General features: G+C 47.8%; 1 protein-coding gene across 1 annotated transcript in view; it reads right to left on the reverse strand.

Moving 5' to 3' along the window:
• Window positions 1-3,703: 3,703 nt before the first annotated feature.
• Window positions 3,704-15,291, reverse strand: part of Echdc3 (enoyl-CoA hydratase domain containing 3) — a 21,639-nt gene continuing 10,051 nt past the window's right edge. Inside the window, exons 4-5 of the mRNA XM_021216005.1 lie at window positions 10,613-10,813; window positions 3,704-4,536 (exon numbers count right to left, since the gene is read on the reverse strand). Of these exons, the coding sequence (XP_021071664.1) occupies window positions 4,225-4,536; window positions 10,613-10,813 (513 nt within the window). The 3' untranslated portion in view covers window positions 3,704-4,224. The remainder of the gene's footprint in view (window positions 4,537-10,612; window positions 10,814-15,291) is intronic.

Below are 15,291 nucleotides of genomic sequence, written 5' to 3' on the forward strand. Positions count from 1 at the left end.
TGTGTGTGTGAATGTGTGTGCGTGTGTGTATGTATGTGTGAGTGTGTGTGTGAGTGTGTGAATGTGTGTGTGAATGTGTGTGTGTGTGAATGTGTGTGTGAATGTGTGTGTGTGTGCGTGTGTATGTGAATGTGTGTGTGTGTGTGTGTGTGTGTGTGTGTGTGTGTGAATGTGTGTGTGCGTGCATGTGCGTGTGTGTGTTAGGTCAGAGTCAGATTCCCAGGGTAAAAAGCTATGGAGTTTAAACTATTCCTGCTAAGCAGCGGGAAGTCATTTAAGATTCCTAATTGAGAAATGGGCTCAAAGTACAGAAACTCTAACCTTTTTGGTTTTTGGTGGTTTGTAGAACTTCGTTTTAAATTTATAATTTGGTGAAACTCCAACCAATGGCATGTGCAATCTTCTACTCCAGATTTCCATTGAGCTGTGTTCGAGCAGCAAGCTGCTTGCCCTGTGCTCTCTAGGCTAGAAGGGGTGGGGGCTATCAACACATTTGGGAACCCTTATTAAAAGTAGGTTTTAAAAAATCTAAGCCTATACTTTCTTCTAAATATAAATATAAAGTATGGCAGTGAGTATAATCTGATGCTTAGTGGTCTTAGCATCCATGAGGATTTTAAGAGGGCTTCTTTGGGTCTCCTTCCAGACCAGTCGAAATGGCCCATGATTTCATCATGATTACCACATTGCTTCAACTTTTACATTTACTTGTTTGTTTACTTGTTTATTTGTGTGTGTGCACACACACACACATACACACATGCTATAGAGTATTATGGGGGCCAAAGGTCAACTTGTGGGAGTCTGTTCTGTAAATTCCAGCATGTATATTCTGGGGATCAAACTTAGCTCGAAAGGTTAGAGGGCAAGTGCCCTGTTTGCTAAGACATCTTGCTGGACCCTGCTTCAACTTTTTAAATGCAGGTATTTCTGGGAGGGCTTGACTTGCAGTCCTTACCCCAGGGTAGGCAGTCACAAACTTTACTGTGTGGTAGAATCCAACCTGGCTTGGAATTCTTAATCATCTTGCCTTAGTTTCCTGCATGCAGGATTTACATGCATGCCAGCAGCGGTGGCACATTTATAGGAAGGGAAACATCATTGATGGAGGCTGCCTCCCTTACATGTGCCCACACAACTGACCAACATCTAGTCAGTGTTCTTGGTGACCAAATGGATGCTTCTCCTCAGATCTCCATTGAAGAGCAGTGTTCCCTTTGCCCTGACATTTAATTTTGGTCTCTTTGGAGCACATCACAGATCTAGCTGCAGGCTGAGTACCAGTCTTTGGATATTTTGGGAGGTATGTAGTCCAGCAATTGGGAATATAACCCTTCCATTCATACAGATTCAAAACCACATACTGGCTGGTCCAAGGGCATGCTTTGACTTCTCTAAGCCTCATACATAGCACAAGAGAGAACAATGAACTCCAAGGCTGCCTGGGGTGGCTTTAGGCTCCCCCCAAATCTCTGGCTTTTTGTCATGTGGCCTGTTTTTATTTCTCAGGGACCAAGCCAGCCTTTGAGCAATACCTCACTCAGGGCTAGCAGAATCGAATGCCCCTTGCTACTGACTTGACAGGCACTGGCTTCTAGGGTGTGGTCTGCTGGGCTCAGCTCAGCTCCCCAGAGGTAAATGGTGCTGAGGGGAAGATAAATATAATAGGCTTTTCAGGAACAGTCATCCTGTGTGGTTATCAGGAAGTTTTCATTCAACATCCTGGTAAAAGGAAACAGATACAAATAAACCGAGAATGATGTTAGCCTTGGGATAGATTATCTGATGCTGGGGTGGGGGGCAGGGGATGTCGGTGGCACATTTCTTGCTGGATTATTTTCTGCCCCAGTGACGACTGATATTTATAGCTAGTCGTCAATTGCACATCAGCTCCCAGGCTGGGGAGCCAGCCTCGAGGCCCCAGGGAGCTCGTGATCTGAGGGCGCAGGGCTCACTCATATGGAATGGAGCATTTCGTTTTCATTTGTCAAATGTGTGAGAGGCTCCATGCCAAGCCTCTCAGGAGCCTAGACAGTGTATCCTACCCTCCATCTCTCTTCAGTATGATCCAGCACCCACCTGGGTGGAATTTTCTCAGTGTGGGCGCCAAAGATGAACAGACAGTGAGTGAGTGGTCCATTTCTTTTGGACTAACCACCCGAATGAGTTCTTACAATATAACTTGGAATGTCAGCCAGCTGCCCATTGCCTACTAGTAAAATCCCTGCCTGCGTCCTGCTGGCTAACAGACCCAGGGTCTCCTGTCCACTCTCTTGCTTGAAGACGGTACTGTGGAGTAGTAGGACAGCCATTTGTCCTTGAGGTCAGTCTGGGCTCAGAGCACCCCCGGGGACAGTTAGGAGCACAGTGAGGCACAGCGCATCTCCCACACGATCAGAGCAATTTCCTGCTGACACAGTTCCACACTGTGCTCAGCCTCTGGTAATGAATTCAGACTAACATTAGGCAACCGAGCTCCCCCAGAGAGCAAGCGTGCGCACTGGGAACGAGACATTTTCTTTTCTGGATCTTTGGTCTAATGATCTGGAACATTTCCCACGGGGCAGTGCAGCCAGGGTATAGAGAACTGTGGCTGTCATAGGCAGACACATTGGGATCCTCACGCACTCCAGCCCCACGGTTTGTCTCGGCCTCAGAGACTCACCCGAGATAACGATGTTTGTGGTGCCTGCTCCTCTGACCCGGCTGAGGGCCTCGTGAGAACTTGGCATATTCTGGGGCTGCAGGAGATGGTGGCTCAGGTGGTTTCTGCACACGAAGCAGTCTTACCATGTGTGCCATCTAAAGTGCAGAGAAGGAAACAAGGTCCCACCCCAAGAGAAAGCCTGTGACAATAACAGCAGCGGATGCCCATGCCATAAGCCACCTTTACCCCAGCAACTAGAGTAATAACCACAGGCTAGACCATGAGTCTCTGTGTTGGTCTCTCTCCTGTGTTCCTTTCTCCTTTCCCTCACCATCCCTCTCTTCTAGTGCTGAGGGATAAAGCCCCAGACCTAATACACTCTAGACTAAGTTTTCACCACCGAGCTACATCTTTTCCTTTTACCTTTTTGTTTGTTTTGAGATAACAGTCTTGCTAAATTATGCAGTCCAATCTTGAACGTGTGATCTTCCTGCCTCAGGTTACGAAGTAGGTGTGATTACAGGGGTATGACATTAGGCCTTGTTCTATTCTACACTTAGATGACAAAAGTTGACTAAAAATCAGGACTGGGGTCTAGCTCAGTGTCAGAGTACTTGCCTTGTGTACATGAGGCTCTGGGTTCAAATTTTAGCACTCAAAAGAAAGAAGGGGAAGGTAGGGAGAGATAGAGGGGAGGTAGGTGGATAGATGGATATTGATTTATGGTCAAGTTTACAGACACAGAAATTTTGTACACTCTTTGGGCTGCATTAGGCCAGAAGCCAAAAAATATGACTAGGTCCAAACATGAGTTTAGTCTGGGTTTCTTACCAGAAGCTGAGCACAGTTCTGAAATGTGTCCTGAGGAAGTGACTCTCATTGGGTGGGGTCTGCTCTGGGTCCTTGCCCTGTTCTGGGCTGCTTTTATCCTCTGGTTTAGTAGTGAGTGGAGGGCAAGGCCCTTGCTATGTGCCCATCAGAGTGGACATACAAAGAGAATATTCTTTCTTTTCTTTTCTTAGCTTTCGGTGGGTTAGAAATGAAATGACCCAGCTCTATAAATATTTAATTTATTCAAATCACGTAAGATTATTCCAAAGCAACAGGCATGATAATTTCCTGGTAGAATCAAGAAGATTTTCAGTGGGGAGATGATCTCATGGAGGTTTGAACTGTTGAACTTGCCATGAGCAATCAGAACAGACTGTGCCTGAAGGACAGTACAGAAGCATGGGGGTGGCACCCTTCCTTCACGCGTCACTTGATGTCCTCTGTATGGGCAACACTGCATTTCAGGTTCCATCGGGTACTGGGGTTTCTGTCACAGCCCACACAACCTAGTGCATATTAATCTGGCCACTGACCTAGCAAGTCATTTCCTCTCCTGTATTCATGTCCCACTGAACCATGGCATTTAATACAGATTACACACTGAGAAACCAACATCCAAGTTAGAAAGGCTGGCTATGTTCTCTTACAACCAAGAGGTGGCAGTATATGGTTGGGTTGAGAGGATGAGATGGGAGGGCTGGGGGTCAGCTAGGGCTGACCATGAACTCAGCGCTCCTCATGCCGGCTCAGTGTGACCAGATGGGCTTTCTCTTCTGGATGAAGGCTTCAATTCCTTCCTGCCCATCCTGCAGGGCCAGGTTGTCTACCATGGCCTGGGAGGCGAGGAAGTAGGCAGTCCTAAGGTCTTGTGGCAGCTGTTTGTAAAAGGTGGCCTTACCCAAGGCCACCACAGAGCGGCTCAAGGAGGCAATCTTCTTTGCTATTCTCATGGTCTCTGCCTCCAGCTGTTCCTCCGGCACCACTTTGCTGATGAGGCCATGGCGCAAGGCCTCCTGGGCAGAAATGGGCTCCCCGGTAAAGAGCATCTCCAGGGCCACCTGAGGAAGGGACAGGTGGAGTCAGTCAAACGCTCTTCATACCCAGGGCTTCCTCAGCCCCCAGCCGTACTGAGTCAGTCACTCTCTAGACTTGCATGCCTCCGCCCAGGTATCTGCTTCCTCAAATGACACAGCATCTGTCACCCCTTGATGTTGTCAACACCCCAACTCCCTGCCAGGGAGACGACCAGATCATTCCAAGACCCAAGAAAAGACAAGAATCCAAGAACGGGTGGGGTCTCCCCCTGGGTCCTCTTGGTGCTGCACAGGTTTGATCAGTAGGCCCTGGTAGTCCTGGGGAGTCCCTGTACCCCTTAAAGGCCACATGCAGAACGGCAGCCCGTCTGACAGGGGCCATGGATCCCGCTGGGAAAAGGCTCATAACTCCTGCGAATGGTACGGGGCGGGGGGGGGGCATTTCCTACGGGAACACAAGTCCATGGGTGCTACTTCCTCAGCAGGACCCCCAAAGAGTAATTTCTGTTAAAGGGACATGAAGAGACTTAAATGTCTTCAGGGCCCAGAGCAGAGCCTGGCGTGACTGTGATGCTCAAGTAGGCAGGATAAGGCAAGGAGGGGAACCGCTGCCCTCACAGGCCCTTTCCCCAATGCCAAGCTTGCGGGAAGATGGGGCACAAGTTCTCTCCCCCCCCTGGGTTCTACAGCCACACAGTGAACCCCATTTAATGACCCTCAAATGTCGGCATCCACAGCTTCAAGCCTATGTGGACAAGAGGGGGTCTGAGGGTGCACGGGGACACAGAGCAAGGGTGCTTCCTCTCCATCTCTGTAGATCCTGGTAGTCATTCTCAGACACCAAGTGTGTTCTCACTCCAGGGTCCATGTGCTCGCTTCCCCCTCTGCCTGGAATGTTTTCCCCTCAAGGCATTAGCTCCGTGTCTGTCACCTTTTCAAGGAGTCCCTCTACTGCCGCCATCTTAAAATTCTCATTTCTTGTTACACGGTCATCCTTCATACATTTTTCCCCCGTTTGGTATACTGTATAGTACACACACTCATGTGTTGATTGCATTTGCTAGCATGTAACTCCCACAAGGATTGGGTGCATGTCCTGTTCCTTATCCCCAGCACTAGGAGACTCCCTTGCACATGCAAACAACCTTCCTTATGTATGATTGAACGAAGGGGTGAATGAGCATAGGAAGGCAGAGTGCAGCCCAAAGCGCCCTCCAGCGGCTGCAAACCCAGGTTGAAAGGTGCAGGGCTTTCCCTCTGCCCTTTTCTTGGATGTTCAGTCTTGGTACCACGTGCTGGTGGGGGGAGCCTTTCCTGTCTGCCTCCCTTGAGAATCTTGTTCTGGGGTCTCAGCTTGGCCTCTGGGCTGCAGTCAGGTTCTGGCCTCTACATTCCCTACCTCATACAACACATAGCACAACAGACACCACAGGGACCCTGCACATGTCCTAGAAGTCTTAGCTGTTGAGGCAAAGAACCGAGAGAACAGAGAAAAAGCTGGCGGAGGGCAGGGGGCTGGCTGTTGATGCTGTGGGACGGACACAGGGTCGGGAAAAGAGAACTCAGGACCTCTTAGGGATTACAACACAAGGGGTTAGCCTAGAGCACTCTGGTGTGTTGCTCTTCTACACAAGTTTGAGGATAACATATTAGACCAGCAGAAGGATATAGTCCCCAATAAGCATCTGTGTCTACAATCCTGGATTATCTCCCTTCGGCCCAGAAGATCAAGAAAGTATTCATGAGATTAATACCTCCTGCTCAAGGATGACTTGCCTGGAACAAGATCAAAGGCCAGAAGGCATTCCACCCCTGCCTTTGGGATCCTAAGCCATCCTGCCAAGCTCACCACCCTCTCTAGGTCTCAGTTTCCCTTTCTGCCTACTGGAGCCACATGTTTTACAGCATATAGATGTTCAAGAGGTTAGAGGGTGACATTCACTAAGGAAAAGGCAGGTTGTTTTCCCAGCTACAATCTTATCTTAGTACCTACATTTTTACACTGTGTGTTTACAGGATCTTCAGGTGAACTAGAAGAAAAGATACCTTCACCTCCCTGCTAATGGGCTCACGTTGCCATTCAGGCTGGCACCTCTTTGGTCACCCTAAGAAGTTGGTAAGTCAGTAGTTCTTTACGCTAGGGGGACATTCATTCAAAATGACAATCAAGATTTGAGGCTGTGTCTTAACCTGGATGTCAGACAATCTTCTAGAAAGGAGAGGTTTGGAGTCAAACCAGCTGACCCTTCAGAGTCTGATCCATCCTCTAGGCAGATGAGTGGGCACCTGCATTCTCCACGCCCTGGTGATTATTCCAGATAACAGATTAATCCGAGATAGCTGGGTTCTCGGTAGATGCCAGGGAGCAGAGTCACTAATATTAACATCCTCACTCCGACTGGATGTTTCTGTGACTCTGACACTGGCTTCAAGGCTTCACAGCACCTGAGTGGATCACTATAGCAGAGGGGCCACACAGATGTGATGGCTGTGCGCCTTAGCATCCTGGGGCCTCTCTGCTTATCTTTTGGGTGGGCCCCATGCCTTGGTCTATCCAGACTGTAAGAACAAAATGCCATAAACTGTGAAGCTGAGAAGCAGGCAGATCTCGTGCTCTGGAGGTTGGGAAGCCCAAGTTCAAGGCGTCAGCAGTCTTAGTGTCCAGGGAGAAAGCTGACTCCAGGTTCAGAGACCGACGTATCACTGTGTCCTCACATGAGACATGGCACCCCTTTCCCACAGACTCTAGTCCCATCATGAGGCTCTACCCTTGACCCAGCATCACATCCCAAGGCCCCACCTCCAACAGCTGTCACTTTGATGATTGCACTGCAACATATGAACTCGGGGGACAACACATTCAGGCTGTAGCAATGGTGTCTGTCTTCTTGAAACTGTGGACTGCAGCTTGAGGAGATGCAGGGAGAAAGAGGAATGGTTGGGGGGAGGGTAGGATACAGTGCACACCCACCAGGTGTGCACAGGAAACATTCATAAGATCAGTGCCCTCATCTCACTGGGAAACTAGGAAAGTCGCTAGCATGCCTGGGTGCTTTTAAGCTGCATTTTCTAAATCAAGTTGGGCATACAACTAATTGTTAAATAGTTGATATGAGTCATGCCCAAGTCTCTGTGGGGGTTGTGGTTTGGGTGAGGATCGAACTTTGAGTTAGACTTGTGGGAAATAAGGGTGTGCAGACACACAGCCAAGTGGGTAGGTAAGCGAAAGCAAGGGTTTTTCCTGTGGTGAAGGGGCTGGTGTTGGAAAGGAGACTCGTGTCTTCTCCAGCTTTCCTGGAATAGGAACTGATACACCTATGGGATGCCTGAGGTGCTGGCTCTTAGCTGTGCATGGCCAGCCCTGGCTGGGGAAGAGAACACCTGGAGGAGGCAGAGCTTTTATATGGAACAATGAAGATGCAGGGTTGAATTCAATAAAATAGGGAATGACTTTAAAAGTAAGATGAATAATTATGCCTTGACACAGTAGGCTCAACTCCAGGCCCAGTAGAACCAGTCTTTACTTTCCAGCACAGCAGAACATTTCCCTAGAGTGTCCAGCAGAGGGAAGTAGAGTCCAACACATGCTGTCCTAACACCTAAGGAGAAAGGACTGAGAAGTTCCATCCTGGAAAGTTTACAAAAGCACCTGCCTGCTTCTCTGTGGATAAACACAGGGACCTATCTCCAGCAGATGCAATGGTATGTCCACAGTGTGTGCCTCAGTTCAGTCTTCTTCTGGGGGGGCCAGAACATGAAGAGAAACTATAATTCTGAGTGTGTATGTGTGTGTGCGCGCGCACGCACACGTGCATTCGCATACTGGACTGGGTGCATGTGTGCATGTGTGCATATGTATTTAGAGGTCAGAAGTCAACCTTGGGTGTTGTTTGCCAGGAGGTGCCTACCCTGTTTTTTTAATATATATATATTTATATATTTATTATTATTTTTATTTACATTTCAAATGCTATCCTGAAAGTTCCCTATACCCCCCCCCGCCCCTGCTCCCCTACCCCCCTACCCTGTTCTTTGAAAGGCATCTACAAGATGTCTTTCAGTGGGTAGACGTTGCTGATGGCTTAGACTGGTTGGTCCCTGAGCTTCGGAGATCCTCCAGTTTTGGCCTCCCCAGCTCTGAGATGACAAGTGTGTACCGCTAGGCCTGGCTTTGATGAGTGTGCTCTGCAGATGGAACTCAGGGCCTCCTGCTTGTGCAGCTGGAATTTGCTGATGGAGCCTTCTCCCCACCCCCAGGACAGATTGTTTTGCTCTGAGAAGGCCTGCTTCCTGACACAACGTTCTTTGGCAGGGAAAAAGCGATTCTGGTTCTCACGATGCCCTTGCCCCATCATCTGTCACACTGGGCAGATGACACAATGTGGTTCCGAGAACTGGGCTTCCATGGAATTCAAGGGATATTTTGGTTACATTTCTCCTCTTTCTTTTCAAAAACAATTGTAAAGTTTGACAGTATGAAGTTTCCAGGAATTCTGATAAGCCTTAATTTAGAAGTCTTGCTATTTTTTTACCCTGTTAATAGGACTTAAATGCCTTTACCATGGAACCTTCCAGCAAGTCATGTGTTGGAAAGAGGATGAACCAGTATAGCAACTTCTTGCTATGAAAGGCTTCACGGTTTCATCTGCAGTTACAAGACAGCCCTTGAGTACCACAGGAGATTTGTGATCTATTTTGACTTGAAGTCCGGGAAATGATGTAAGAAATATTCACTAAACATGGATGCACTTAAGGCAATATTCTATCTAAAACAATAAACAAACCATCACCTCTTGCAGCTTGCAGCCCACTTCCAGCCTGGTGTCAGCGTACTGGCGAGTAGTTAACCGCAGTGTCTCCACAGGAGCACACGCTTCTGCCAAAACTAACCAGGAAGACCTGGGGAAGGGCAAAATTCTCCCGGCCACTCCTTGGCTCTACTACTGGTTTCCCTTCAGGTCTCACGTCTTTCTTGCCTCAGGCCTGTGAGCCACTGTTAAGTTTTGCAGTTGTCTGTTTTAGTCTGTTCTAGGAAGCTGTTCACTCTTCGCTCACTGCATATATATAGGTTTGCGGCGTCCTTTCCAGATTCCCCACTGAGAACAGGGTGCCCTTCTTCTCCCAGAACAGACAGTGTGGTTTTCTGCTTCATGGATGCTCACTAAACACTATTCTGTGAGGTTGCGGAAGGAAGACAGCTTTACAAGGGGAAACGGACTTGACTGTCATTAGTAATGACAAGACAGCTCCGACACACAGCTGCTCCTTGTGTAGAGTCCCATAGTATGGACAGGCTAGTTCTGGCCTAACCACTGTAAGCCCAGCACTGTAAATCAGACACTTAAATCCTTTCTGGGATGAGAATGGTTGTCAAGAAGTCATTAGCCAGAGATTCCACCTCAGCCCCTTGACACTGGCGCTGTGTCAGCACGCGGTACACTGTGTCTCCTGGGCAGCCATTTAGTGGAACAAAACTGATTCAACTGCATTTTCAAATGAGATTACGCAAAGGCTATGCTTTCCCGAAAACGAGAAACCTAAACCGTCACGGTGCGGTGCTTGTAAGATTGAGATATGGCGGTTCACAGGTTGACGGTGCTGTTTGATGCTACAGGAGGAACAGTGAGTGCTTCTCTCCCCAGCGCAGAAGGATGCGAGTGGTTTGGGGCAGAATGTCTAATATTGAAGACAGAAGGTACTGTGGTTGGTGTGTGTGTGTGTGTGTGTGTGTGTATACGTGTGTGTGCATGTGTGTGTGCGCGCGCGCACATGTGTCTAAAAACCAGATGCTAATTTCTAGTTTCTCGGGTGCTGTGTATCCTGTTTGTGTTGGGGGGAGAGATGGGAGGGAGCAGGATCTCTCACTGGCCTGGACTCAGTGAGCAGCCTTGGCAGCCAGCCAGCTCCACTTATCCAGCTGTGTCTGCCTCCCCAGCATCAGGATCGCAGGAGTGCGCCACTACACCTGGCTCTGTATGTGGGTTCTGGAGATTGAACTCAGGTCCTCATGCTTGTTTGGCAAGCATCTCCCCACCTCCACAGAGGTACTTTTCCCAAGCTAAATCTGGAACCCATGAGCCCCGAAGGGCAGTTCAATTACCTTTCTGGGCACTGCTCTCCCCAGGGCGACCGCGGGGGTGGAGCAGAAAAGTCCAACATTCACTCCAGGAGTTGCAAAAGAAGACTTGTCGCTTGCCACAGCAATATCACAGCTGGCCACAAGCTGGCAGCCTGCAGCTGTGGCCAAGCCATTGACCATGGCAAGAATGGGGACCGGGTGGTTCCGGATCAGCATCATGACCTGCGGGACAGATACAGCCACTTCACTTCCAGGCAGCATGGGGGGAGGGGAGGGGGAGAGGCGAGACCACCTGTCACGTGACCTGACTGACTTCTCAGAACACCTTTCTCACGAATTAGCTCATAAGAATCTAAGCAGAAAACCACCAACTTGCATTACATCTTCCATGAAGCAGACTGTGGAGTCTGGTTCACAACTGGTTCCCATGAGGAAAGACCCTATTAAGGAACAAGGACATGAGGGCGGGGGTGAGTCATTTACCTAAGGCCAGAACATGATGGGAAGTGGGTGGGAGTGGAGTTTAAACAGACTGCTCCTGCCTCAGCAGTGCCCCATGGGAGAACTGTGGGGTCTTGTTCCAGGGGACCAAGCAAACTCCCTCACAACTGTCAGTTCTCTGCACCTCGGGACAACCTTTCTGTTACAAGTCTGAAATTGGCATTGGTGCTTCCTGGGAAAATTAAGGTGGGAAGGGGACTCAAAGGCAATTTCCCTAGTAATTACTTCTCAAATTACCACGCTGCATAGCAAACTCTCTCAGTTCCATTAAACGGGGAGGGGAGACACCCCGCTGTCATAAAAATAAGCAAAATTCCTGAAACAGAGCCTTTGGCACGGAGCGGAGAGACAAAGGCATGCACTTGTGACCCCCACCACCACGGAGGGCCAGAGTGCTAACTTCTATTTGAAGCTTATTTTTTCATGACACTCTAAACAGATTGTGTTGCCATGGCAACTTCGATTTCTAAATTATTGCTCTTTGAACCTTGGCGAGTTGGGAGGGGAGATAGGGCTACATCTGGACTTTTCCCCAAGGCAGCAATTGAAAGAAAAACGACCTTCACAGACTTGAAGAGCTTTGCCTGGGAAACTTGTCTTTTATATTCATAAACACTTGATATTTGTCAGCTCCGCTCCCCCATAGCCAATTATGCAGTCAGGTCCTGCGGAAAGGATATTTTCGGTCAGGTACAAACTGTATCCATGGTGGTGGCCTTATAAGATTATGAAAGCCTGGGGAGCTGGCTCACGAGTTAAGTGCTTGCCTCACAGTGTGAGGCCCACGGTTCGATCCCCAGTGAAACACACACACACAGATACATAGAGAGATACATAGAGAGACAGAGACAGAGAGAGAGAGAGAGAGAGAGAGAGAGAGAGAGAGAGAGAGAGAGAGAGAGAGCCTGGCATGGGGCATGGGGCCCCATACTTATAACTCCAGCACTAGGAGGATCCTTGGACATTACTAGCCAGCAAGTCTACCCTAATTGAGGAGCTCCAGGCCAGTGAGAGAGAGAGAGAGAGAGAGAGAGAGAGACTCTGTCTCAAAAGTGGTGCTCTGAGGATTGCACCTAGGCTGTCCTTTGGCCTCTACAAACATGAATATGTACATGTACCCACTCACACTTACACACCCATGTGCATGTGCACACACATATTTGTGTATGTGTATGAATATGTAAGTATATATGTAAATGAATGTATACTTGTATATTACGATGAGACTGATAATTCCAACCATCCAAGCGACTACCCACCCTAACATTACAGTGCTGGCTGAGAGGAAGCGCTACTGCAAGTGTTGTGAACACGTAGCAGGATTGTGATGTGCAGTGCACAATGCTCAGTGATAGGACGCCACGCCGCTGCTGCGTGGACCACTGTGTTATATTTGGGGTTGGTGTGCTGACAGCACCCAGGACCCCCAGCATAATCACTGAATCACATCCCCAGCCCTCCTCCTGTTAGATTTTGGGACTAGTTCTCACCGAGTTGCTCAAGCTGGCTTCCGAACTTACTCTGCAGCTCAGGGAGGCAGTGCACTTGTAATAAATATCCCTGCCTTGGCCACCTAAAACTTTATGAATATATACTTTAAAGCCAGTCACGGTAGTGTGTATTCTGTCTACTTATTTACAAAAGTTTCCTGGAAGACTGTATGCCATGGTACCCTGTAGGCCCTATCTCATACAGCTCATGTCTGTCTGTCTATTGCTTGTAGCACTCACCTGTGCTTGATCTAATCTTGTATAATATCTGCCCGTCACGTAGCCTATGTATAGAGCTGGCTGTGCCATTTATCCATTGTAGTCTAGGTGTAGAGTAGGCTTCTTCCCTATGTATCTGTGGCCTGATGTGGAGCAGGCTTTTAGGCTTTGACAACTATATGGCATCTTTTAGGTGTGGCACAGACTTTATGGTCTATTTTGTAGGTGTGAGCTGGCTTTACCATCTTTAAGATATGTAGCCAAGTTTGTAGAACTTGATGTCCTGTATACAACTCTACCTGGGAAGTTTTGCTTTTTTTTTTTTTTTAAATGTATTCACCATTGCTCTCTTCAGACAATCAGATCCCATCACAGATGGTTGTGAGCCACCACGTAGTTGCTGGGAATTGAACTCAGGACCTCTGGAAGAGCAGTCGGTGTGATGCAGATTTTACTGTTAATGTTTGTGTAGGACACGCTGTTGTTGGCTAAACTATAAAAGTACCTACCCACGCCTTTCCAAACCCATCCTCCTCATCAAAGAATACATATCTGTGGTGGATTTAAGGGAATTCCATAATATTTGATAGTAGATTTCTTTCTCTTGGGTGTGGTCATCTTTTGAGATTTTGACATTGTTAACTACTGTCTTCCCAGAAAAATGTATATGTGTATAAACACACACAGTATTGTCTGTGAATGTAATTGGTGTCTGCCTGTCCTGGAACGTAGTGGGGGCAGGTTACTGGTGGGTCTCATTGCTGCAGAGAACTGCAGCAAAGAGCGGAAGAACTCACACACTGTCTGAAGTCTGGTTGGCAAGAAAGAAAAGGTTTTCCTTCACTGTGAATGCTGTTCTTTTATACCACTGATTCAGGGATCCTACTTGTAAGAACTCTTAAATAGGTAAAGAGTTTTATGGTCAAACCTACTCACGAGATCTTTACAGTGAAAAAAAAAAAAACCTCGAAATGATTTAAATGTGCAGTCAGTGAGTTTGCTCGGTGGGCAAAGCACTCCCACGCAAGCTTAGTGACTTGAATTCAATACCCATATAAAGGTGGAAGGAGGGCTATGATTTTACAGAGCTGTCTTCTGACTTCCATGTGTATGTCATGGGGTGAGTGCCTACATATACCATGAACAAACACACACACACACACACACACACACACAAACCACAGAGATATAATAATGAGAATAATAAATTAAACAATGTTTTAAAGTAAATGATTGCTATGGTTGGGTGGATGCTCTCCAAAAGTCCATATATTAAAGATTTATCTTAGGTGATGTCATTGGGAGGTGATGGAACCAGTGAGCATGGGGAGGTCCTTAGGTCTTTGGCACAGTCCTTCAACGCAGGCGGGTGGGACAGGAGTGATAGACGCACAGTTAGGAGCACTTGCTGCTCTTGTAGAGGGTCCAGGTTCAGTTTCTAGCACCCACGGTGGCTCACAACCATCTGTAACACAGTTCCACAAGTACGGAGCCCCCTTCTGAGCACCTCAGGCATTGCACACACATGTGCATTGCACACACATGTGCACTTACCCACATGAGAACACTCATACCCATACAATAAAAGCAGATGTTTAAAAATGTAAAGGACTCGTGGGCTCTTGCTCTCTTTTTCTCTCTTGCTGTTCTGGAACTCAGTATGTAGACCGGGCTGGCCTTGAACTCCATCTGCCTCTGCTTCCTGATGGCTGGGATTCAAGGCATGCACCACCATGCCTGGCCTCCAATCTTAAATTTGAATGTCAAAACCCATTTTTTAAAACATAAATTCATTGCCTGAGTTATTCCTTTATAGCAATATGATGCTAACAAATGTAATATCTGTGTACACTGAACTATAACTATTAAATAAATGCAGTGTGCTCCCCTTAGGAATGAAGATTTTTTTCTAAGGGGGAAAAGCCCACCTGGGTGGTTTCGAGCTTATGCAGCGATATGGAGTCAGCCTGCTACGATTTGCCCTGTCTCGCTCTTACTCACTAACTACTAACCCTGAACAAGCCACTTGACCCTTCCATTTTCACAGCTCTGAGATAGGTACAACATCAGCCCTAGCCTAACACAACAGAACGAGGGCATGCGTCATCAAGCCTGAAGTCTATAACAGAACTCTACCTGGCTTAGGAAGCATCCAGTGCGGCAATCATGTGACACACACAGTGGCATACTGTAATCGCACCCACAGAAGATCAATGAAACACTAATGTGTTTAGGGGGGAAAAAAATCACTAAACTTGAACATAACAATATAGTGTAGTCTTCTCTAGGTTTGTGTGAAAGACAAAGGGAACTTTGATAAAAAAAAAAACAAACAACAACAAAACAAGCCAGCCAGTGGTGGCACACACTTTTAATCCCAGCGCTCAGGAGTCGGCAGAGGCAGAGGCAGAGGCAGAGGCAGAGGCAGAGGCAGAGGCAGAGGCAGAGGCAGAGGCAGAGGCAGAGGCAGAGGCAGAGGCAGAGGCAGAG

Source organism: Mus pahari, chromosome 16 (genome assembly GCF_900095145.1).
Source record: "Mus pahari chromosome 16, PAHARI_EIJ_v1.1, whole genome shotgun sequence".
In the NCBI taxonomy this organism is placed as follows: domain Eukaryota; kingdom Metazoa; phylum Chordata; class Mammalia; order Rodentia; family Muridae; genus Mus; species Mus pahari.